The sequence below is a fragment of the Centropristis striata genome, chromosome 15 (assembly GCF_030273125.1).
Source record: "Centropristis striata isolate RG_2023a ecotype Rhode Island chromosome 15, C.striata_1.0, whole genome shotgun sequence".
Lineage (NCBI taxonomy): Eukaryota > Metazoa > Chordata > Actinopteri > Perciformes > Serranidae > Centropristis > Centropristis striata.
The window spans coordinates 5,584,541-5,609,169 of record NC_081531.1 but is presented as its reverse complement, the minus strand read 5'-3'; the positions used below and the strand labels follow the sequence as shown (position 1 = coordinate 5,609,169).

The window sequence follows — 24,629 nt, the reverse complement described above, 5'->3', positions numbered from 1 at the left end:
GAATTTGTCTTTAATGAGAAGAAAGAAGCCTTTGTGTTGGTGTATGCTATAGCAGTGAGGAGGAAAATGACTCCCCCACATTGGATCAATTATTTAAACATCATACTTAATAAGAGAGTTATATGTCTATTTTTTACCCAGTTACAGTCAACCCAATGCGACACATTTCTAAAGACTGGTGTGCAACTTTAAAACCTGTAGAGCTGCAGACATGAAGATGAGATATACTGGTGGAAGACTTAGGTGACGCCTAATCTAAATAACCATTTGGTGTTAATATGAAAGTATTAATGTGATAGTACAAAACTAACTACAATTATAGCGAAAATGTCCTTCGTTTTCGTCTTTGTCAACTTTTTTCATCCGTAAACCTTTTTGGTTGATGTGAAACCTATTTCATCTATCTGGTTTTATGACTTAATAAACTTATTGGGGCTGAGATGGATCAGACAAAGGAAATAAAGGAAACATTTATTGTGACTTTTTTGAATCTCGCACCCAACAAACACCCCATTACAAAAAAATAAATAAAACTAACAAAAACTAAACTAAAACTAAGCATTTTCCCAAAACTAAAAACTAAATTAAAAGTAGCAAACTCACTCTAAAAACTCATTAAAACTAACACACACACACACACAAACACACACACACACACACACACACACAGAAGCTTCTTGCTTTTATAGATAATAATCTTAATAATAATGATAATAATAATATGTATTATTAATAATAATATGCATTATTAATAATAATATGCATTATTATTCTTATTAATAATAATAATAATAATAATAATAATAATAATAATAATAATAATAATTAATAATAATAATGATAGTGGAAAATCAGTGACATTTTTTATGCACCCAATTTATATTATCTTCTGAATTGAATACAACCTCCTGACCCAGCATCATTACCAGATCAACACTCAGCTCTTAACAAACACCAATTAACAATTCAAACAATTTCAACACTTCACACCTCCTCTTTCTTCTTGAGTGTTGGTGTGATTCGTGAAGTATTTGCTTTCATAGCTCACTTTTTCTGCGATATAACCCATTTACCCTCTCCAATGCCAACATAACATGTGCTTCCCACTGCTTACTAATGCACCAAACGGAGCCCCAAGTGGCATCACATCTCATTTTATTCTCAGCCAAAAAGGAAATTAAGAAGCAATATAATTATTTTAATATATCCTGAGTTGATTGTTAGTTGGATTCTTGCTCTAATGAGCTGCAGGATGTTATTAGTCTGCTGTGAAATTCTCACTATTATTAATTCCCATTGCAGGCAGAGTTACGGTGAAACAGAGACTTGTAATGTTGTTAGAATTCCCTAATCGCTGCTGAAGTTTGACAAAAGTCATAGATTACTTCCTGTCTCTTTTATCCAAATATGAAGATTTGAAAGCTTTAGAGCAGGGGTCTCAAACTCAAATTACCTGAGGGCCGCTGGAGGCAGTATCAAAATGACCAAAAAAAGACACAAAATGACTAAAAAAAGACACAAAATGACTAAAAAAAGACACAAAATGACCAAAAAAAGACACAAAATGATTTAAAAAAAGACACAAAATTATTTTAAAAAGACACAAAATCCGTTTCTTGGCGAGTGGCAACCGGGTGGCAACAAATGTTACAAAAGAAAACAGAGCTGCTGATTGGCCAAGAGGCGCTCTGTGTATCTGTACTCGATTGCTCTGCCTCAACTACCCGGATGTTTGTCACAGAAAATTGAAATTGAATTTTGAAAACTGACTTTGAATTGTGAGAACTAATAAATTAAATTTCAAATTTCAATTCACCGTCACCGTCTAAACGAAAGGCACTTCAGATAAAATATTTTGTCGTTTTTACCCGCAAGCGTCCTCCTGTGAATGGGCCATAAAAGCAGACTTTAATAGTGAAATATGTGTGTGTTCAGGTGTCTGATGGGAGTTTGACGGTGCTATCCATCACGCGGGAGGATCGTGGGGCCTACACGTGTCGAGCCTTCAGCCCCCAGGGAGAAGTCATCCACACCACACGGCTGCTAGTACAAGGTAGGTTCATGTACATGTTTATGTATGGCTGTGTGAGTGACTCCTCCTTATGTCGGAGCAGCCCCCACGATGGAGTGTATGAAGTCTCGTCTTAAGATCCATTTTTATTCCTTGGCTTTTTTAACTTTGCGTGAGTTTTGTGGACCTCTGTGTCTTTTATTACTCTGTCTTATTACTCTGTCTTACTGTCTTTTAACTACGTCTTTTGCAAGTTTTACTTTGGATACTTTTATAATATCATCAAACACATATACCAAATATAACTGGGGTCAGCTGAAACTGAGCAACAGTTTGCCTCAAACTAATTGATGCTTAACGATTGAGTCTTTTTGCTGAACCAGTTTATGGATGCAGCTCCATTCTGCACTAATTGGTGGTTCACGTCTGCAGTACTGTAGCTGCCGTGGTTCATTATACAGTCATGTACATACAGATAATAGATAATGTCATATAAAGTAACTTAGTAGCAGTGCTTTAAGAGGTAAATTAATATTTTTGGTGAAATAATGCTGTCGTGCCAACTTGAGACATTTTGGTTCTTTCTTTTATTTGGATTTGATCAACAAGTTTAGTTCTTTCTTTGTCACATGACCTTTTGAGGGGTGTGTGTGAAAGGAGGCGGAAGGGTCGACAGCCGTTAACGGTGACAACAATTTCAAATAAAATATGAGTCATGTTATTGGTTGTTATTGGTTGAACTCGAAGCAATACAATTTACGCCAAATCACAGTAAGGATATTAACAAGTAAATCCGAAAATGCACAGTTGTGGTCTTTAACCGGTCTTGAAATAAAATCTGAACTGTATTTGCTCTCTGTAGATCAATCATAATGACCAAGAATTGCTAATCACAACTATGCAGACAACACTCAGGTTTACTTTTACATTTACACTTACCACCATATGATTGTTGTCCCTTAGGGCGCTTTCACAACCCAAGTCTGTTTGGTTAGTCCGAATCAGAGAGAAATTGATTGTATGTTTTGAATTTAGTCTGGTTTGTGTTCACAGTGCAGAAATGTATGCAGACCAAATAAAAAAATAAGGTTTGAAGAAGGGTGTGTACGAACGCGGAGGACTGGAAATCTACTCGCACTGTTATTTCTTATTGGTTGGAAAGTTGGTGGTGGAAAATGTAAACACGAAAATAAGCAAAGCAACACGTCTTGACCGGTCTTTAAATAAAATCCACAGTCCGCTTAGTCCGAGACCGAGACAAGACCGAGTAAAAATACAGTTGATTCCGAGACCAATCTCAAGACCGATCTCGAGTACCACAACGCTGCTATCAGCTGTCACCAACAAGCACACAAACTGACCCTACTTTATGAAAAACGTTCTATGAAAACTATCCTCCACCTCAATAAAATCCAAGGGCCTGACTGGACAGCAGGACTCTGATATCTACTTGTGTCCTCTTGGCCAACAGGGAGGTTTCCTTTGAACATTTTCCAATTTTCCAATGAGCATTGCTCCTTTGATTCCTGCAGTTTAAATATCACAAAACACACCTTCTCATGTTGGTCTTCTGATAAGCTCTAGTCATTCTGGGTTGTTTGATACCTCACACAGAGAAAATGTTTGGGCAGGCCTCACTAACAACCAATGGCAGGAACTCCTCCACACTTGTTGCAGACAGATTAATGAGCAGAGAGGAGAATACAACACAACACTCCAAATGTAATGTGTTGTACAAAAGGCAAAATATGACTACAGGGCGGATGGTTCTTGTGTTTGAGTTGCATTTACATGTCAATTATTTTAAGCAAATTGACAAGAGAAGAGAAGAGAAGCAAGGGGTAGAGGAAGAGGAATATATTTATTTCATTTATTTATTCATTTTGTAAAACAGAAATGAAACAAGAATAGTAAGTGCCGGAGAGGTTAAAAAACCCTATATGGGCTTATAAAAAGCACCTCCCCAAGAAATATACAAAAATTCAAAAATAAGTCAACAACAACAATGAGAGAAAGCAACAACAAATAACAGAAAAAAAGAAAGCAATACAAGTGCCATTTTATAGCACACACACAAAACAGTCAGAAATAAAAACATCGGTGTGTATAAACATAAAATAATTGTATTTGCGTGTATAAGAGATAATGATCCAATGACAACTATATTGGAAAAGAAACTATACAGAGTCTTGATTTAACATTTAAGCTTTCAGTCTTAACTTAAAATTATTGAGGGATGAAGATAGTTTAACTATGTGAATATGAGAATTCCAAAGTATGGAGCCTCTTTAAGCAAAAGAAAACTGAGTATATGTGGTATGGTATATATATGTGGTAGTATGAGTATATGTCTTGTGTTGTAAGAATGGATCTGAGAGTTAACTGTAAAGATTTCTTGGAAAGATTTGGGCAGCAAGATAGTCGTAGTGGTTTAGAAGAGTAGCAGTACAAAGTGAGAAAACAGAAAACAATTGTTTCTATAATCAAGAAAGATGGAGCAGAGTTCTGGGTTTTTCTCTTATCCGGCAGAAAGTTTGTTTTAAACTGATCAATAAAGTACACAGCAGGCTACCAGACTTGCACACCAGCAAGGACACAGAACAGAAACTATGTGAGCTCCCAAAACAATACTCTTCTGTTTTGTACTTAATGAAGTTCTTAAGAAAAGTTATTAAAAGTTTTATAATAATAACCACAAAGGCTAAAAGTCTACAGCCTCGCCAGCAGCTCTGAGCCTGTCTGAGGCACAGTGGTACTTTGAGCTAGCGAAATGTAAATCATATTTATAACTTTTATTGCAGGTGCCAAAGACACACCTTTTGCCTTGTTAATTAGAGGTACAAATAGAAATGTAAAAATAGGACATTGTGGGTTCAACCCCTTACTATTCGGTGCTCTTTTTAGAGGCGGTGACAGCAGGTGGTGCCACCTGGAGGTGTTGCAACATGGAGGTGTTGCACATCATCGGAAAGCTGTGAAGCTGGAGATTAATTTGAGATGCAGCTCAGCACAGTGTGTCAAATTGTTATAGTCATAAATCTGTAATAAAAATGAGTCAATTAATTAATTACTTAATTAGGTAAGAAAATAGTTCATTATGATGAAGATATGTGATGCAGCCATATTTGGACCAATCTAGACTTGATAAAGATGGTCCAAAATCCCCCGCCAATACCACATTAAGACGTCAAGACCTTAAGGAAGACCAAAGTAAAAGCCATGCTGTTATCTGACATTTTGGAGATTTCTCCAAGAATTCCATTTCCTGTGATCAGATAGCGAGCACTTCTGTTCTAGAAGCTGCTGAGAAACCCGTTTATTGTCAGTATTTATTTTTTCTATGTAAGGCATCTTTGAGTGTCTTGAATAGCTCTATATGAATGGATTATTTCATTATTATTATTATTAAAATTATTATTATTGGATGTATGGTTGGTTGGTTGGTTGGTTGGTTGGTTGGTTGGTTGGATGGATGGATGGATGGATGGATGGATGGATGGTTGGTTGGTTGGTTGGTTGGTTGGTTGGTTGGTTGGTTGGTTGGTTGGATGGTTGGATGGATGGATGGATGGATGGATGGATGGATGGATGGATGGATGGTTGGTTGGTTGGTTGGTTGGTTGGTTGGTTGGTTGGTTGGTTGAATGGTTGGATGGATGGATGGATGGATGGATGGATGGTTGGTTGGTTGGTTGGTTGGTTGGTTGGATGGATGGATGGATGGATGGATGGATGGATGGATGGATGGATGGATGGATGGATTACTTTATTCATCCCCGAGGGGAAATTAGGTTGTCATAGCAGTCCGATATGTGATTACAATAAAAATGATACAATGGAATAAAATACTGAGGTAGAAAAAACAAAAAAACAGAAATAAGAATAGGACAATGACACTTAAAAAACACAAGATAAATAAACAGGTAAATAAGGTGGAGTGGCAGGAATGGTGATAATGATAGAATCACTTCTCCACTTGTCTTCCTACTTCATCAAAACACAAAATGCATCCTAGCACTGCCACTACTATGGAGATTCACATAATTACACATGAATAAAATTTGGCTCACAACAGTTTCAGCTTTCCTCAAAACAGCAAATGTCAACCTGATGGTAGCACGAGAGAAACAGTCACCGTCTGGACCCGAGTGGTGGAACAGCTGACGAGCAGACTTCCACTGTGACTAAGAATAAAGTTAACAGTATTTAGTGAAACAAGGCAGAGTTTCTCATTTAAAATGCGTTAACCCTTCATCGGGCGAAGAACTATATTTGTGACTTGTACAAGGAGAACTTGACTATGGCAGCATATTAGGGCCAAGTATGAATAAAAATGTACTAATTATTTCGAGAAAAAAATTGCAAGTTTACTAGATTAAAGTAGCAAATCTGCACAGAAAAAGTCACAGATTTAAGAGATTTAAAGTGGAGAAAAGAGCTACTTTTTTCTTGCAGATTCACCACTTTAAATCTCATAAATCTGCAAGTTTTTTCTCTTAGATTTGCCACTTTAATCTCGTAAATGTATTTCTCAAAATATTACCCCCCTCCCCCAGGTCCGTATGTTTTTTTTTACACATTCTGGCAGTATGTAATATCCTCCAATATTCTCTAGGATTGAAATTTGGAATTTGCAAGTATTTCAATGAGTGCCCTATTAAGGGTAAAAACTAAATGTATCTCTTGTCTGCTGGTGTCAAACAGTCACAACCTTAATGTTAGCAGCCAGCTGATCTCTCCGGGGGGCTATCACAAGTTAAAGTGGAAGTTAAAGAGTGTATCATGCAGTAGTATGTTGAGGAGTGGGACTAAACTACACAGAAATTAGTTCTGGGATGACTCACCGCTGCATTTTACAACAGCAACATTTAAGACTAGATGGAGCTTAACAATTGTATTAATACATTTAAGCAGTTTATTATTTATATATAGAGGCCTACAGAGAAAAGAACTGGAGGATGAAAGAGGTTTTTGCCTGCAGCTCTAAATGAAATGTCAGCTTCTGTAGCTCCAACAATCTGTCCTTATCAGTGCACGCTCCGCCACAAAATCAAGACACATTTAACAAGTTAATTATTTATTGTCACTGATTTGTGGTGCACACATCAGTGCTCAAAGTCACTCTTTTTTTTTTCTCCAGCAATTGAAAGTAAACAGTTTCAAAATGTGTGTCTGTGCAGCAGCCTTAGATTTGATACGCCTCACCAAAGAGGATAAATGATAAAGCGGCAAACATGGCATTTCAGGTCATCTCATTTAAAGATTGCTGCCTCAGATGATCACAGCTGAGTGGTCACGACCTCGTCTGAACTAACTGAAACATTTTCACCAGACTGATTCTTATCATTCTTGTGGGAATTTAACAGACGGACATGCTCTCTTCACATAAATGCCAGTTAGATACCAGAAAAATGACTAAGCAAGAAGCCTGCAGTGTGAATGTAGCTTTAACCCTCTGGAGTCTCCAAAAGCTCCACATCATGACTTCTTCATGACATCCAGACTAGAAAACAAAGCAGCGTGGAGCCCTACTGTAAATTGACTTCTAAAGTTCTGGCTGTAAACTCCATGAGGCCAGTTTCAGTTTGATGATGATATACCAAGTAAAACTGGAGACAAGATCAAATATATTTAGTATAAAATGAAAGAACTGGATGCAACCCTTCTTATATGTTAGATTTGACATCTTTGTTCACATTTGCAACATGTGAAATATTTATTGAACATGATAGTGTTTTGAAAGGTAAAAAAAAAGATTCAAAATCACATTTTATGTTGGAGGACTAAAAACGACACATAATGACCAAAAAAAGACACAAAATGACCAAAAAGACGCAGAATGACTAAAAAAGACACAAAATGACACAAAATGACAAAAAAGACTAAAAAAGACACAAAACGACTCAAAATGACCAAAAAAAAGGACAAAAAAAAAGACAACAAAATACACATAAAGACACAAATTGACCAAAAAAGACACAAAATGACAAATTTTGACAAATCCAACTCTGGTTTTTATTCCCAGTAGAATAAAAACCAGAGTTGGATCACACACAATCACAAGATCACATTTATGTTGGGTTTTCTTTTTGTTCCTTTTGGTTCAAAATGTTGATCCAGTCAGTCAGAATCAAAAATAAATTATTATCAGGTCATATAGGTGAGCTTGTGCTGAAAAAAGTATATACCAACATGGCATTTAAACATTTTTAAGTGGTGTATACAGGCAGGATGAAAAGGATTCAGAAATGGACAAAATAGCCCCAGACTCCATAGAGTTAAACGGTGAAAGTGGTAGACATCATATGTGCCAAACATCAGCATGTTAACATCGTCGTTGTGAGCATGTTAGCTGGAGGACATTAGGATTTTCTCTCAAAACAGAGCTTAATAAAGCCTCACAGAGCCGCTGGCACGGCTGGAGACTTTTAGTCTTGTTGTTTCACCAACACGTCCCCCATATGTTTCTCTCTCTCTCCCTCTGTTTTTGGATCTGGGTAGATGACCTTTAAACATAAATATCATTAGTTTAACACTCACAAAAGAATCCCCAGGCCACTGGATATATATTTTACTCCTTTTGGAGTCTTGGGCTATGTTGCTGTTTCATTCTGGCCTTTAAAAATGTTTACCATGTCATGTTGGTAAAAAAATTTTCAGCACAATATCACCTTAACCCCAAGGGGTCCGCAGTACAAACACACAGACAGGGGGTCATAGAGAGTCGTGGTCCCCACACATGTGTACATATAGATTGTGTGTCCCTTGGCACTATTTTGTCCATTTTTGAAAACCTTTTCATGTATTTTTTTTTGTCTTTTTGTGTCTTTCTTAGTAATTTTGTGTCTTTTTGTGTCATTTTTGTGTCTTTTTTGTGTCTTTTTTTGTCATTTTGTGTCTGTTGTTGTCTCTTTTTTGGTAATTTTGTGTCTTTTTTGGTCATTTGGGTTTTTTTTGTGTCTTTTTTGGTCATTTTGTGTCCGTTGTTGTGTATTTTTTTGTCATTTTGTGTCTTTTTTTGTCATTTTGGTTTTTTTTTTGTCATTTTGTCTCTTTTTGTCATTTTGTGTCTGTTTTCTAGTCATTTTGTGTCTGTTTTCTAGTCATTTTGTGTCTTTTTTGGTCATTTTTGTGTCTTTTTTTGACGTCATGAAGAAGTCGTGCTCCGGCGCTATCATGGACTCCAGAGGGACTCCATGATCTGATAATTATTTTTTTAAGGTGGGGGCCACAAAATATCTTCACGAGGGCCACAATTGGCCCACGAGCGAGTTTGAGACCCATGATTGAAGATGAACAGATCTGTGGATGTTTAGTTATTCTAAATCATTAGGACACCTTACAACAGCATGGTTTGTCTTTTTGCAAATGGAAAATGCACGGAGTGAATGTACATGTTTCAAGATTAATTTATTGTTATCCTACAACACAGGGCTGCACAATGAAATGCAAGTTGTAGTCACTTAAAGATGCACCACAAAAACTAACCACGGAACACTGATTTTTGTGGTGGTGAACAGAGGATGAGTTGTTGAAAAAAGCTCCTCTGTTGTCTGATCTTATTTCTAAGTAGGAATATGAGCTGGCTGTCATCAAATCAAAGCTTGATAAAAGATCTTTCTGTGGTTTATATGTTGCTTGTCAGTCGCTTTCATTCGTCAGGGAACAGACAGTGAACATGTTCGCAGAGATCACATATTTCCTTTAGCGACTGAGTACAAAGCCGGGGCTGAGCCAGAGCGCTTGTTTGACCCGTCCTGTATAATTTACGGGAGAGACGGATTAATAGAGGCCCTCCTGGAAAGCCACTGAGCAGCAGATCAGCTAAGAGAGTACAGTGCCAACAAATCTCCAGCACTCAGCTGGTTCCAAATAGGGCGGGTTGGCACACACATACAAACACACACACACACACACACACACACCCACTCAGACACCAACAACACAGTCATCCTGCAGAGGCCTCGTCCTGGTTGTCCTGCTAAGGGGCTGGCAGATGGAAATGCTCTGCCTGTTGAAGGATCAGGCTGTGGGCTACAGATCAGTACTAACATATGGGACTAGCAGTTTTTAGCTGCAACACTGGCTCCTCTCAGCTATATGTGTGGATCAGTGTGTGTGTGTGTGTGCGTTTATATTGGTGTATTGGTGAAAAAAGTCTGGAACAAATTGGAAGAAATATGAGTCTATATCAATGCGTATGTGTGCACATGGATAATCAGGAGAAAGTGTTGAAAGGTTATTATGAACCAGCGTCTAATAAATGCAGCCTCAGAGCTGAATGTTGATTCAGGCTGCTTGTATTTATATTCCACAGTCTGGGTAATCGTCACAGATTGGTGCTGAGGGGTTTCAGATGACAGGAATGCCAAAGAGAAGGCGTTAAGAGACTGACAGGGTACTGTTTCTGTTCCTGCACTTCCTGACAATCATCCTAATTGGAGGAGGAAATGCTGTTTGTATTGTTTGTTGGAACTATGTAGTTCACGTATCACGACTCAGCATTTGCTCTAGATTATGTAACAATGTAAACCATGTGTACAACCCAGATTCCCCAAAAAGTTGGGACATTGTCTAAAAAATAAACAAAACAGAATGTGATCATTTGCAAATCTTTTTTTTTGTTTTTGTTTTTTTACATTTCGTCACCTTCCTAAAATAATGGCCTATGTGATCTTTGGACAAAAATGATTTGTTAGGGTTAGAGTGTTATGGTTAGGGTCTGTTAGGGTAAGGGTTTGTTAGAGTCTGTTAGGGCTACAGTAGGGTTAGGATCGGGTACGGTTAGGGTCTGTTAGGGTTAGGGTCTTTTAAGTTTAGAGTCTGTTAGGGTTATGATCTGTTAGGGTTAGGATCGGGTAGGGTTAGGGTCTGTTAGGGTTAGGGTCTGTTAGTGTTAGAGTCTGTTAGGGTTAGGGTCTTTAAGGCTTAGAGTCTGTTAGGGTTAGGGTCTGTTAGGGTTAGGGTCTGTTAGGTTTAGAGTCTGTTAGGGTTAGGGTCTGTTAGGGTTAGGGTCTGTTAGGGTTAGAGTCTGTTAGGGTTAGGGTCTGTTAGGGTTAGGGTCTGTTAGGGTTAGGGTCTGTTAGGTTTAGAGTCTGTTAGGGTTAGGGTCTGTTAGGGTTAGGGTCTGTTAGGGTTAGAGTCTGTTAGGGTTAGAGTCTGTTAGGGTTAGGGTCTGTTAGGGTCTGTTAGGGTTGGGGTTAGGGTTAGTCGGCTGAGGACACTGGCATCCTCAAGGAGTTTATTAGGACAACTGACAGTGCTAAAATTGTTTTGTTTCATCGGCTGATTGCCCGTAGATCATATCGTTTGTCGTCTCACTTCTCGACAAGCTAGCATGACATGGTTGGTATCAATGGATTCTTTAAGTCCTCTAGTTTCATATGATGTCTGTATCTTGTCAGTTACAGCCTCTGAAAGACGGAAAGTTGTACAAGTTGTACTTGTAGCCAGCCACAAAATGTATACCCGCTCACCCTGCTACAGGTGGCATTCATCAAGTTGAAATGAGCAATTTATTACAAATGCAGCCAAGAGAATTTAAATCCCATTTTTACTTTAGCTAAAAGTGCAGAAATGTTCCTTCTAGTAGCACCAAGGGTGCATTAAAACATCCTTCTGAACTGGAAGTGGGCCGACACTGATTCCCAAGATGGATACAATCAGATTTGTGATCAGGCCAACAGGTGTAACTGAAAGTATCGGAAATCTCATCTGGATTTTATCCAGATAGGAGATACTTGAAATGAGAAGTGTAAATGGGGCCTGAGTGAGTATAACTTAGAACAAATAGTTCTGGCATCAGAATATGAAACTGTTGTTGTGTCACTGCCAGTGGAGGAGCTCAGACGGAGATCTCTTTGGCATGAGATCCGTTGAATCTTGCTCCCTCTCCAGCAGAGTCCCACTGAGATTTGCTAGGGCCAAATACCTGTCCATGTCTTCACCCTCCTGTTGGCTTCACAGATACTGAAAATTCTGTGTCGTAATTATAATCCTTTAAAGCTTACTTTGCCACTATTTCTACTACATAGCAAATCTATCTATCTATCAAAATTTCACATTAACTACTAATATAAATGATCATGTTATGCTTCCATTTAATTAAATGGCGTGAAACTAAAGTCTAACTTCTTATCTTTCGAACTGTATATTGTTTTAACCATGTACGTTAGCCTTGGGTTTACCAGGATCGGCTAAAGGATGCCAACGCAAGTGAATTAGCCGCTAGTGCTAACTGTATCCCAAATCGGACACTTGGATCTCCTCATTGTAAAACAATAAAACAATGTAGGCTGCTGAGTTTTTCGGGGGAAATTGGATGTTTCTGGGTGAGCCAAATAAATGTCACCGTTATAAACCATCATTATCAACACACCCGGACCGTACTTCTGTCCTTTCAAAATAAAATACGGTACAGTAAAAACAAAGATGCACTTTTTACATCATCGCCTGAGTGTTGTAACTGCTTTCTCTCATCAGAGTTGCTTTTGTGTTGTAACTAGACATGTAAATCTCCATGTATATAAATTAAATTTCACACGTAGATTGTTAAATATGTATAAATCAATTCTACCTACACTGGTGGTGGCGATCTTATTCGAAATGGCTGTGAAAACACAGAAAAGTGCGGCATTGCAGTGTCCGATTTGGGATACAGTCCAGGGTTTGTACACTTTAGCAGTGGTCAAATTCAAGCATTTTTCAAGGACTTTCCAGGTCAATTTTCAAGCTTTTCCAGTATCTTTCACCGGTTGTAAATTGCATGTTTTAGATGAGTACTTACATACTAAAAGGGGGAGATTTCACTGAACCATAGCAACAGTGATGGTGTTACACTTTTAGGAGGAGCGGTCTTCATTTCAGATAGGCTACTCATTATATTTTACATTGAACATGTGATTATCTATAGTCTATAGATGGATATAGTCAGATTGCAAGAGAAATACAGTAAGAATTTCAAGCATTTACAAGCACATTATCCAAAAGCCAAGCACTTTATAAACCTTGAAAATACAACATTTAAATTTAAGCATTTTCAAGGATTTCAAGCACCCGTACGAACCCTGACAGTCTATAGTTATTTCTATTTTTATTTTTAAAGAATAACATCCACTCGTTAGAAAGCCTGCAGAACTGACACATTGAAAGATCTTTCACACACAATAGCCCAGTCTTCCTAAGCAGTACTTATGTGTAGTATATCCTATTTTGGGTGGTATTGCCACATACACTCACACTCTAAAGTGTTGCTCTCATATAAATCCAACCACCTAGTGTGTGTTAAGTAGCTGAAAGTAGATGAAGGTAGAGCGTTTAGCTTCCAGACCAAACTCAGCATGGTTATGGACAGATGTAGTTAAAAAATGTAAAAAATGTTTGTAGAAAATACAGTTAAACACTGTCAAATTGCATCAGAAATAGGGCGTAAAATTAAAAATGTATAATCACCGTAGTAGACGGTTTTAATTACCGTAAATCAAGGAATAGTGCAATTTTAGTGCAGTTTTTTTAAATGTAAAATTAAAAGAGAAATACCATAATGTCACAAGATCCCTAAAAATTAAGGGACTACTCTGTCCATTTACATTTAAATTTACAGTAGAAAACCCACTTACTGTATTTTTTACACTGCAAAAAAAGAAAAGTTGGGTGAACTCAAAATTTCAGGGCAACAAACTTCGATAAAATTTTAAGTTGGACAATAAACTAAATATTTTAAGTTTTTGAGTTTGCTCAACTCTGAATTCAGATTTTTGTCAACTCAACTGTAAGTTGTCCTAACTTATAAATTTACATTGTAATAACTTTTAATCCTTACTTCTGCTAACTTCTGCAATGTGCTGAATTGGCACGATTGTAACGCTGCTATGAAATGTCAGCTAATGTTGCGACCACAATTTTGAGTTAGCATTGATACGCTAATGGCTACTCTTGTAGCTGTAACAAGCAGCGCCGCTAGCATCAGTTAGCCGCTAGCTTTCGCTAAGACCGAATTTCACAACAAAGAAAAAAGAGTTAGCAGAACTATTGTTCCTTGTTGTGAACCCCAACTTAAAGATATAAGTAAAAACAACTCACAAACTTGTTTTTCAGCAGACAACTGGCTTCCTTTGTTGTGCTAACTTACATTATTGCCCTAAATGTCAATAATTTATATTTCCAAGTTTTACCAACTTAAATCACTGTTTTAGGCCAAAAAATACAAGTTGGCTTTTTTGCAGTGTACTGTGAAATTCTGGCAACCAAAGCTGCTGGTATTTTTCCATAAATTGAATTTTTTTTTTTTTACAGTGTATGGTTGCAGCTAGAAATCAAGAATTGTGGTATAAATACATCCATGCGTGCAAGGAGGATGATCCATCTGGCACAGCAAGGATCACTCAATAAATTCTCATAATCCTTCACTGAGTAGAGAATAAGTATGTGATATGGCTCCGTGGTCTGCCGTGACACTTAACAGAATTCAGGGTGGATGTGCCGGTGTTAATCCCTGTGTGTCTTCACAGTATGTGTACACGGACGTAAATCCCCCACATGACCCTTGCCCAGTATGTTAGCTAATTAGTGTGTTGTGTCTGCAGTGGGTGTGACGTGGCTGAGTGGGAGGTTCCCACTGAGACAGGAGAATATCTGTGTGATGTCCTTGTGAATGTCACACTGACCCATGTTCCCCATGTGGACAGTACAGGGATTTACATAGCAGGATGTTATAGCATCACACACACATTCGTTTCAATTGAATATCTGATTTTTTTCCCTCTACTTTTGACTATTAGGTTGAATTTGGGGGAGAAAAAAGTGGCAGCTCTGCACTGCAAATTATTTGTTTCTTACCAAGATAAAACATAATTTAGATTTAGAAGTGTTGGATAATTTGTCTTCTTTTTTAAGAGTTAATCTCTTATTTTATGTGTTAGATTTAGTGTTTTTATCTTATTTTTAGACACACCTTTTTGCCGTGTGTACCTTTGGATTCCAAAAATATTATATGCATTATTTATTTGATGGGAATTCTTCTCAGTCAGTTACAGTCATGAAAAAAAAATGTTAGACCGCCATTGTTTTCGTCAGGTTCTTGTTCATTTTAATGCCTGGTACAACTAAAGGTACATTTGTTTGGACAAATATAATGATAACAACAAAAATAGATCATAAGAGTTTAATTTAAGAGCTTTCTTGACAATGATTTTGGTTATTATCAAGAAAACCATGGGAAATGTCCAGATATCAGCTCTTAAATTAAACTCTTATCAGCAATTTTTGTTGTTATCATTATATTTGTCCAAACAAATGTACCTTTAGTTGTACCAGGCATTAACATGAACAAGAAATTGAAGAAAACAAGAGTGGTCTAATCATTTTTTCCATGACTGTACATTTGGCATTATGTGTATTTGTAATGAGGCAAAGTGTCCGACTCAGTGTTTGTGTTTTTCTCCACCAGGCCCTCCGTTTATTGTATTACCACCAGAGAACATTACGGTGAACATCTCGCAGGACGCCTTCTTCACCTGCCAGGCGGAGGCCTACCCCCGAAACCTGACCTACACCTGGTTCTGGGAGGAGGACAACGTCTTCTTCAAGAAGTAAAGTTATGATCGGGTTCATTACTGTCCACCATCACAACTCACCTGCCACTGTCAAAGCTCCTGTGTCCTCATGTGTGTTTTTGTGATGGATGTTTATTACAAAGGAATGATAAAAATGAATTTAATAATAATAAAGAAAGTTAAAAAGTCCAAATGAATATAACTTGGCTAAGTTTCTTGCTAAGCTAACTACTTAGCTAACTTCTTGGCTTAGTAGTTAGCTTAGCTAGCTACTTAGCCAAGAAGTTAGCTATGTAATAAGACAAAAACTTTTTTTTCTTCATAAAGTATGAGAGGCAAAATGGAAATAAAGATCTGTTGTTATCAAAAACAAGATATTTAAAGAATACTTGGAATATTCAATCATAAAATAAGTTGATATCAAAAGATAGAGCACAGAAACACACAGCAGCATTAAATAACATGGAGGATATTTATTGTAAGTCGCTTTGGACAAAAGCGTCAGCTAAATTACATGTAATGTAATGGATAAATGCGTGTCATTTTTTACCCATGTTGTGCATTAGAAGGGGTGTCAATATGTTGTGCATCAAAGGGTTAAAGTAAATATAAAGCCTGTTGCGTTCAACTCAAAAACTCAAAAAGATTGAATGTGCCCTGGTGTCCGTGTCCTGTTGGAAGTAATGTACAAAATACATATTTTATAACCGTAACAACGTGTTTAACCCCCTAAAACCTGGAAATTCGACCGAAGTATAGTCGTCTATACTCGTTGTGCATTAGAAGGGGTGTCAAAATGTTTTGCATCAAAGGGTTAAAGTAAATATACTTTATAGTGTAAAGAGAGCATCTGGTTCATTTTGCAGGAGGATGTGTGATGTCAGTCAGCAGCCTCGTCTCCCTCTGCTGCCACAAGCCATGACATTTCCACTGTTTGATGCTTGGGAGCAGTTTGGACAGACACAATGTACTTGTCCTTTCTGCTTACCCTTAAAGTGCCCCTCAGCCACCAAAGCTTGAACTTAAGTTAGCTTTATGATGCACATTCATAATGCATCGGATTACATCAACGTCTGCTTCAACGCACTGTCTTTGGAAGAGAGCGAGCCGACAGGAATGAACCCTGCTTCATGCTTCACTGCTGCACAGCCCAACAAAGGGGAAGAGGGTTTTTTTTCCGTTTTATACTGGTTTGGTCATTTCATGCCGGCTAAAACCGTCTTTAAAGTATTTACTGTATGTTCTTTTAAAAAAAGGAAAACGAAGACATGACAGAAAACTTTTGCACTGACATTTATATGCATTATAGTTAATACACAGTCATGGAAAACATTATTAGACCATTGATTTCTTCAGTTTCTTGTTCTGTTCATTTTAATGCAACTAAAGGTACAATTGTTTGGACAACTATAATGATAAGAAAAATAGCTCATAAGAGTTTAATTTAAGAGCTGATATCTAGACATTTTCCATGGTTTTCTTGATAATAACCAAAATAATTTTCAACAAAACACTTTATAAACGTCATTGCTGATTAGGTGATACCTCCGACACACCCACCAAATGAGAGAAAACCTACCTAAAGCCTGTTGCGTTCAAACTGCGGCAAACGTGCACACAGTTTTGAGATTGAATGTGCCCTGGTGTCCGTGTCCTGTTGGAAGTAATGTACAAAGTACATATTTTATAACTGTAACAACGTGTTTAACCCATTTAGGCATAAAACGGCTAGAAAAATGCCTGTAAAACCTCTGGGTGATTTTAAAATAACCCCCTAAAACCTGGAAATTCAACCGAAGTATAGTCTTCTTTCGCCATGATTTCAAAGTTCTGGAAAAGTCCCATGTTGCATTGCGACACTCCCACGTGTATTCTCATTTTGTGTCTTTTTTTGGTCATTTTGTGTCTTTTTTGGTCTTTTTTGTGTCTTTTTTTGTGTCATTTTGTGTCTGTTTTTAGACATTTTGTGTCTTTTTGTGTCTTTCTTTGGTGATGATTTCAAAGTTCTGGAAAAGTCTGCACTATTTCAGCAAATCAAGTCCAGTTTTGACTCATCAAATCTCAATGATTTTAAATGACTTAACAGATCTTTTGGGGTAGTTTGTTTGTTTGGAGTCTTTAACTACGTATCTAGTCGCTGCTCTGTGACATCTATTGATCCTGACTTATTTTTCCTTTAACTCCTCACTGTGCTACAGCTGCAAAAGTCAGAACAACACAGTGAAAATAACATTCAGTCTAGTTTATCATTCAGCAAATATCAACTGAATAAATGTTAGATCTGTCTGCATGTATGATTCATTTAAGGTAACCTGGAGGTGAGTTGGTTGCTGCACTGCAGCAGGTAACAGAATCTGACAGGTCGCCCAAGTTCTGACTTCAACATGATGTAGTGGAAATAAATATTTAAGCAGAGACTCTTTGTCAGGAGTACTCTGCTGCCAATATGACATTTGGCAGTTTGTTGGTTGACTTCGGTAAAATACATCCACACGGTGAAACACTGAAGTTAATCCTTACAAGTCTAAGCATTCACATTACTTAACCCTTTGGAGTTTGTGGCTATTTTGTTGGTTTTGGACTTTGGCCATGTTGGTATCATTGTTTTCAAGACAACCTCAACTATATGACCTGATTATTTCTTTCATTTTGACTTACTGGATCAACATTTTGAACACAAAAAAAACACAAAAACAAACACAAAATTCCAAAAAACACATACAAACACACTCAAAACACACCAAAAACATAATAAAAATACAAAAAACACAAAAATTCCAAACAGTAAACACAAAAGATTGCATTACAAATGCTAAATGCACAAAGCTGCATTAGAAAAATCTCTTCAAAAAAAGTAAAATCATGTTAATACACTTCGAGGTGTTTTTTTTTACCTTTGCTTTAAAAAGGTTGATGCATTAAATTGGACATGGAAACTTGTGGAAAAGGCAAAACTTTAGAGTCCAGATGACAGCAGGGAAACATGCTGCTGAACGTTTTTACATTGTGACGTCATGAAGAAGTCGTGCTCCGGAGCTTCGTGGGCTCCAGAGGGTTAAGGCAGTGTCAGTCAGTGAATTTAATCATCAAGCAGCCAAACTTTCTGTGCAGTGTGTGGCAGTAAATGTACAGTGTTTGTTACACTGCTGCTTCTCAAGAAGAATAACAGAGCAACAGAGTGTGCTGCTCTCTGTCTCTGTGCAGACATGATATATTCATCTCCACCTAGGTTGCAACATTTAGATTATTATGTTTATTCAGTGCTTTTTCATGGTTATTTATTGGGCATTAATCTTGCATTTACATGCATATTTAAAAAAAAAAAAGAATAGACAAGCGTAAATAAACTATCCTGCGTCTCCGGGATTGCATTTGTTTATGACACACACACAGACTTACAAGATGAAAAAGATGCACATATGCAAATATTTAAAATGATATTGGCCAGCGTCGCTATTTCCTCTCTTGCAGCTTTTGAATGCACAACGCCTTATGGGTATGCGGGGCACCTGGAGGATCCTGGACATTATGACAATCCTTCAGTTGATGTTGATGATGTACACTGAAAAAAAATGATTTTTTTGGCCCTGTAATTTTTATTTCAATCATCTATATAAATTCTACAAGAAATATGAATTCAGAGCTTTTACTTAAAATAGCAGTTTTTCATGTCGTGCATTACTTAGTGATTGTTTGTTATTATGTGTCCTCAGTTTTGTATGTAAATTGAATCATTTGTTCCAATTCCCTTCGGGGATGAATAAAGTAATCTATCTATCTATCTATCTATCTATCTATCTATCTATCTATCTATCTATCTATCTAATATTCACTAAACCAGTTCATTGGCTTAATTAGTTGATATTTCCAGTTCAGTTGGTAGATCGGGCTACCCCCCGACCGGAGGGTTGGTGGTTCGATCCCTGACCATGGCAGCCTACATGTCGAAGTATCCTTGAGCAAGATACTGAACCCCAAATTGGGAATGAATTCTCCCAAATTTGGAGAATGAAATTCCAATGGTGGCAGGTGGCACCGTTTAGGGTAGCCTCTGCCACCTGTATGAATGTGTGGGTGAAAGGGTGAATGAGCGCAGTCTGTAGTGTAAAGCGCTTTGAGTGGTTGCAAAGCAACTAGAAAAGCGCTATATAAGTGCAGGTCCATTTACCATTTACTTGTGTATTTTCATAAAAAAACAAGTGGTTCTATTAAATAAATATGACTTAGAAACAGCCTGAGTAAGGATTACAAATAAAACACTTTCTGTGTGGAAAAACTTGCCTAGCTTTTTTTACGTAAATGTCACTCCAATTTTTTTCAGTGTAGCATCCTTTAAATTGAGCCGTTTGAGGATCCTTCCTTGACTTTGGGATACAGCCAGTGAGTGGTAGTTGTCGTGGCAATTTTGACAACTGCACTAAGTTAATGGGTGAGCTGGCCAAACACAAAGCACTCAATACTCTGTTCAGCAAGTTTTATTAGCACATTCGTGTTCCATACACCGCACAATTCCGAATGACTCTTTTACAGTACAACAAAGTCCCATACACCGCTCGACTTATATCTGTTGTATTTCCCGACATTGATTCTTCAGCAAGTCTCAATGTGGTCCTATCTTCCTGCCCTATACATCACATCAGGACAGAGCCCACTGGTCTACATGTTCCCATCAATCATGGTGTCATCAGAGTTAAATTCACAGAGTCAGTTCCCACAACGCCTTGTGTCTTGAATATCAAGTAGGTCGCCGCCTACTTCATGTCCCACCATGCAGGAAACACCAAATTTCCTTCACATAGTGGTGCTACCGTCCTGCACTGGTGGAACAGTTCACTGTCATGCATATAGAGAGAGATACCAAAGAAGGCTCAAGCAATCAGTAATGCCCTCAAATTGTATCGCAGATTGTTCACAAAGACAGCCTGGCAATTAATCTGCTTGTCCCAGTTTGACCCGTGGACTCAGGCTCTGAGTTCTTCACTCTGATTCCACATTAAACCTCTCCTCGTCTCCTCGTCTGCAGATTCTGTTGCTCCTGTTGGTTTCATTTTGTAATGACTGAGGACTGAATGGTGCAGTTTGATAAATGATTGGCTTTGCCAACAAATCCCTTACATGTGACATCTGTTTCCCCCTCGTGTTTTAGTCGGAGCGGCGGTAACTGCTGCCTGAAAGGTTACGTCTTTTTACATGCAGAATCCTCTGAAAAGCTGCAATCATGACCAATTTGCAAATGATCTCTGTTTGGATGTTGTGCTTTTAAGCCCTCTAAACTCTATGTTCAATCAGCAGAAATATTGCTTTGCAAGTGGCACCACAACAGTGTTTAAATGACAACCGCTGCTGTCTCCTTCAGGGCTTTCTTTCTCTTTCTCACCTCTGCTCATTGCACTCTCACAGTCTGATTTGAAATGGGCAGTGGAGGGAGCAAACGCGAAGGCATGCAAAATATCTGTTGCCTTGGCTACTGCAAGTGGCTGGTCAGCAGACTCAGGGCTGGCTTAAAAATCAGCCCAAATAAAATCATATGGGTAACACTTTACAACAACCATCATTTATAAATGGTAAACAGATAGTTTATTAATGTTTAATCATCATTTATAAACCTTATATATGCCATTTAGAATGGTAAATACATAATTTATCAATGTTTAACTAACTAAATCATAACAAACAATTAAATTAAAACTAATAGTTTATTAATAGTTTTAGTTGCACTCATAACATTTTTCACACCATATTAAGTATGTTAATGATTTTGAAATAACCCATATAGGCCTACCTTTAAGAAATTGGTTGAAAACATTTATCGATTAAATATGTATAGCACTTTTTAAATGGTTAATAATTGGTTTATAAATCATCTAAAAACATTACTTCGTTGGTTATTGTAAAGTGTTACCATCATATGTCTGATGTAGAGAAATAAGTGATGCATCATCTTTTGAAACTACAGACAGAGCTTCGGTGTAAAACACTGAATACTCTCCAGCGTGCCCTTTTGTTTAATATTGTTATATTGTATTTTACACATAAAGGTCAGTTTGCTCATCATGAGGAGAACTACTCAGCATGTGGAAACACTTGTAAAACATCTTCTGTGACTCAGAACGGAGCTTTACAAAGGCTGATGATTAGGATGTCCAGGTCAAGCTTTATTGCCCCTGATCCTGATCTGACTCATTCAGTGTGGAGTAGGCGCGTTTCCATTAGGTACTTTTCCCTCCAGTGAGTTGCTATGGGTGTTGCTTGGGAGAGAGGATCCGCCCAAGATCCGCCCAACTTCACCGGTTAGCGGCTCAGAAAGTACCTGCCTCGGGTACTTTCTGAGCCGCTACTGAGCAGCTATTGCTCCCTCCACTGCCCATCTCTGAATACTATTCTTAATGTACAAATTAATATTTTTGATAATGCAGTGGGTTCTTTGTACAACATTAAGTCTCTTAAAATGTATTTCATATACAAGAAAAATTGATATTGTAACTGAAATATATGCAATTGAATCGATATTGGATCGAATTAGATCAATTTTAAAAAATCAGTGGCAATACCAAGCCCCATGAACAACAGAATTTATGGTGAATTTATGTCCATACCACCCATAACGACCCATATGATCGTTTCTCGGCTCACGGTACAGCAGAGTGTTCTAAAAATAGCACACGTCATTATACATACACGTATGGTTCGCGGTTGTAGTTCTAGTTTTGGTGAATTTAGGCCACAAAACCACTGACTAGACCTAGGTTTAGGGCCAAAAAATGTCCTTGTAATCCGTTATAAAAGACAATTTAAACAGTAAAGAAATGTACGTAAATTCCTGATGTGAAGTAGTTATATAAAGGTTTCGTGCATGCATGATTCATTTGCAGACTGGTTCAAACTGGACAGTGAGGGGTTAACATCTCCTGCTCTGACTGCAGCTGGGAGAGACTGCTGCAGGAGGACTGCTTTGGGACGACGGTACTCATTAAGAAGAGTAACGAGTCTCCAAAAGTCTCCAATAACACCAGAAAAAGTCCCTAGATTTGCTGCTAGTTGCTTTTTTGAAAGAGTCACTGGAGGGGTCTGAATATTTGCTAAATAAGAGACAAAGTTGCTAAGTTGGCAACACTGCTTGCTGCGTCGGTTTGTTGTCACATTCGAACTCCGTTGGTTAGCCGCTACAAAAGTACCTGTATGGGAACAGAGGTCGAGGGGAACTAACTAGTGGGCGGAGCCAAAACACTTGGCTGCTTTCAAAAAGTACTCAGTTGAAATACGCCTATTATCTGTAGATACAGAGTCTTGATCTGAAACAGAAAATTACTTGTTGTCACAAGCCAAAATCAGTTAAAATATTGGTCAGAAACCAATTTACTGCCACTGTCTGACAATTTAAATGGAATCACAGATTGCACATGACGCTGTGACTTTAGTGTCATTTTCCAGAGCAATACATATACAAACTCACACCCCAGATCTCACAACACCTTTTGGATGAAAAAGAAAAAAATAGGATTTTTGGATGAATGTGCTGCTGGAAAATCTGTAGTCACAGTGTGTGACGCTAAGTCAAGCATGAACCAAGATCTCTGTGATCCCTTCTTCAGTCCCAACACAAAGCCTACCAGCTTGGTGGTTTAAAGAGATTTTAAAAGTCTGAAAGTCTCTGCATCTGGCAAAGTTATCATTGGCATCAATACATTCATCAACCTTACATTGGTAAATCTAATATCAGGGGGAATGCATTCACTTGTGTTTACCAGCCACTCACAGTTCTTCCGCAGCCAACTATTCTGCTGGTTGCTGTGTGCAGAATATGATTTATATGGAAGTCAGAGCAACATATCCTCTGGGATATAATATGAGCACAAAAGGGCAAGAAAATGTTGCACTGGCCAACTTTACTGTCGCCATCTTCATTGAAGCTTTACATCATACTTCAGAATACATCTATCCATAAATATTCTCAAGTAAATGCTGTTAAGGGTTTGACTTGTGCCTTCTGATGACTGAAGAGATGTGTTGAAACAGTATTCATTACAAAGAAAGAAAACCAAAGCTTCAGTGTGGTCGATAGCTGCTACAATGTGTTTCATGTTTGGAACATGTGAGTCTTATTTTGAAATACGACTTCTATCTTTTTTCTCTACACTGACTGAATTCTTCCAGATGACAAAATGACAGATAAAACACACTCAGATCTCAACATTAACATTACCGTTGTCTTCATTTTCACAGTGACCTAAAGCGCAGAGTCAGTATTCTCATTGACGGTTCCCTCATCATTGCCCAAGTCAAGCCGGAGGATGCTGGGAAATACACCTGTGCTCCTAGCAACAGCCTGGGCCGACCACCGACTGCCTCTGCCTACCTAACAGTGCAATGTGAGTGTGCTTTGCCTTGACATGTGCAGAATGTGCTGTTCCTCTTTATGCTTGTTGTTTGTTTCAAAGCTACCAACACCTCATGTCTGTGCTGTTAAAGTACACAGGATTCAGATCATATGGATTGCCTGAACACGGCTCTCAACATGGCGGTTGCTGAGCAGCAGGTCTAAACAGTGGGGAGGAAGCTAAACCCTAACCTCTACACCCTAACCCCTACAGCCTAACCCCTACACCCTAAAACCTACACCCCAACCCCTACACCCCAACCCCTACACCCTAAACCCCTAAATCCTAACCTCTAAACCCTAAAACCTACACCCTAACCCTACACCCTAAACCCTACACCCCAACCCCTACATCCTAACCTCTAAACCCTAAACCCTAAAACCTACACCCTAACCCCTAAACCCTAACCCCTACACCCTAACCTCTAAACCCTAAACCCTAAACCCTAAAACCTACACCCTAACCCCTAAACCCTAACCCGTACACCCTAACCTCTAAACCCTAAACCCTAAACCCTAAAACCTACACCCTAACCCCTAAACCCTAACCCCTACACCCTAACCTCTAAACCCTAAACCCTGAAACTTACACCCTAACCCCTACACCCTGAACCCTACAACCTAACCCCTAAACCCTGACCTCTAAACCCTAAACCCTGAAACTTACACCCTAACCCTAACCCTCCAG

At 38.2% G+C, this 24,629-nt stretch overlaps 1 protein-coding gene across 1 annotated transcript in view; it reads left to right on the top strand.

Annotated features, from left to right (window-relative positions):
• The window catches only part of LOC131987140 (protein turtle homolog B-like), a 175,897-nt gene that overhangs the window by 80,684 nt on the left and 70,584 nt on the right, over window positions 1-24,629 (top strand). Inside the window, exons 5-7 of the mRNA XM_059352310.1 lie at window positions 1,936-2,053; window positions 15,459-15,600; window positions 23,788-23,933. Of these exons, the coding sequence (XP_059208293.1) occupies window positions 1,936-2,053; window positions 15,459-15,600; window positions 23,788-23,933 (406 nt within the window). The remainder of the gene's footprint in view (window positions 1-1,935; window positions 2,054-15,458; window positions 15,601-23,787; window positions 23,934-24,629) is intronic.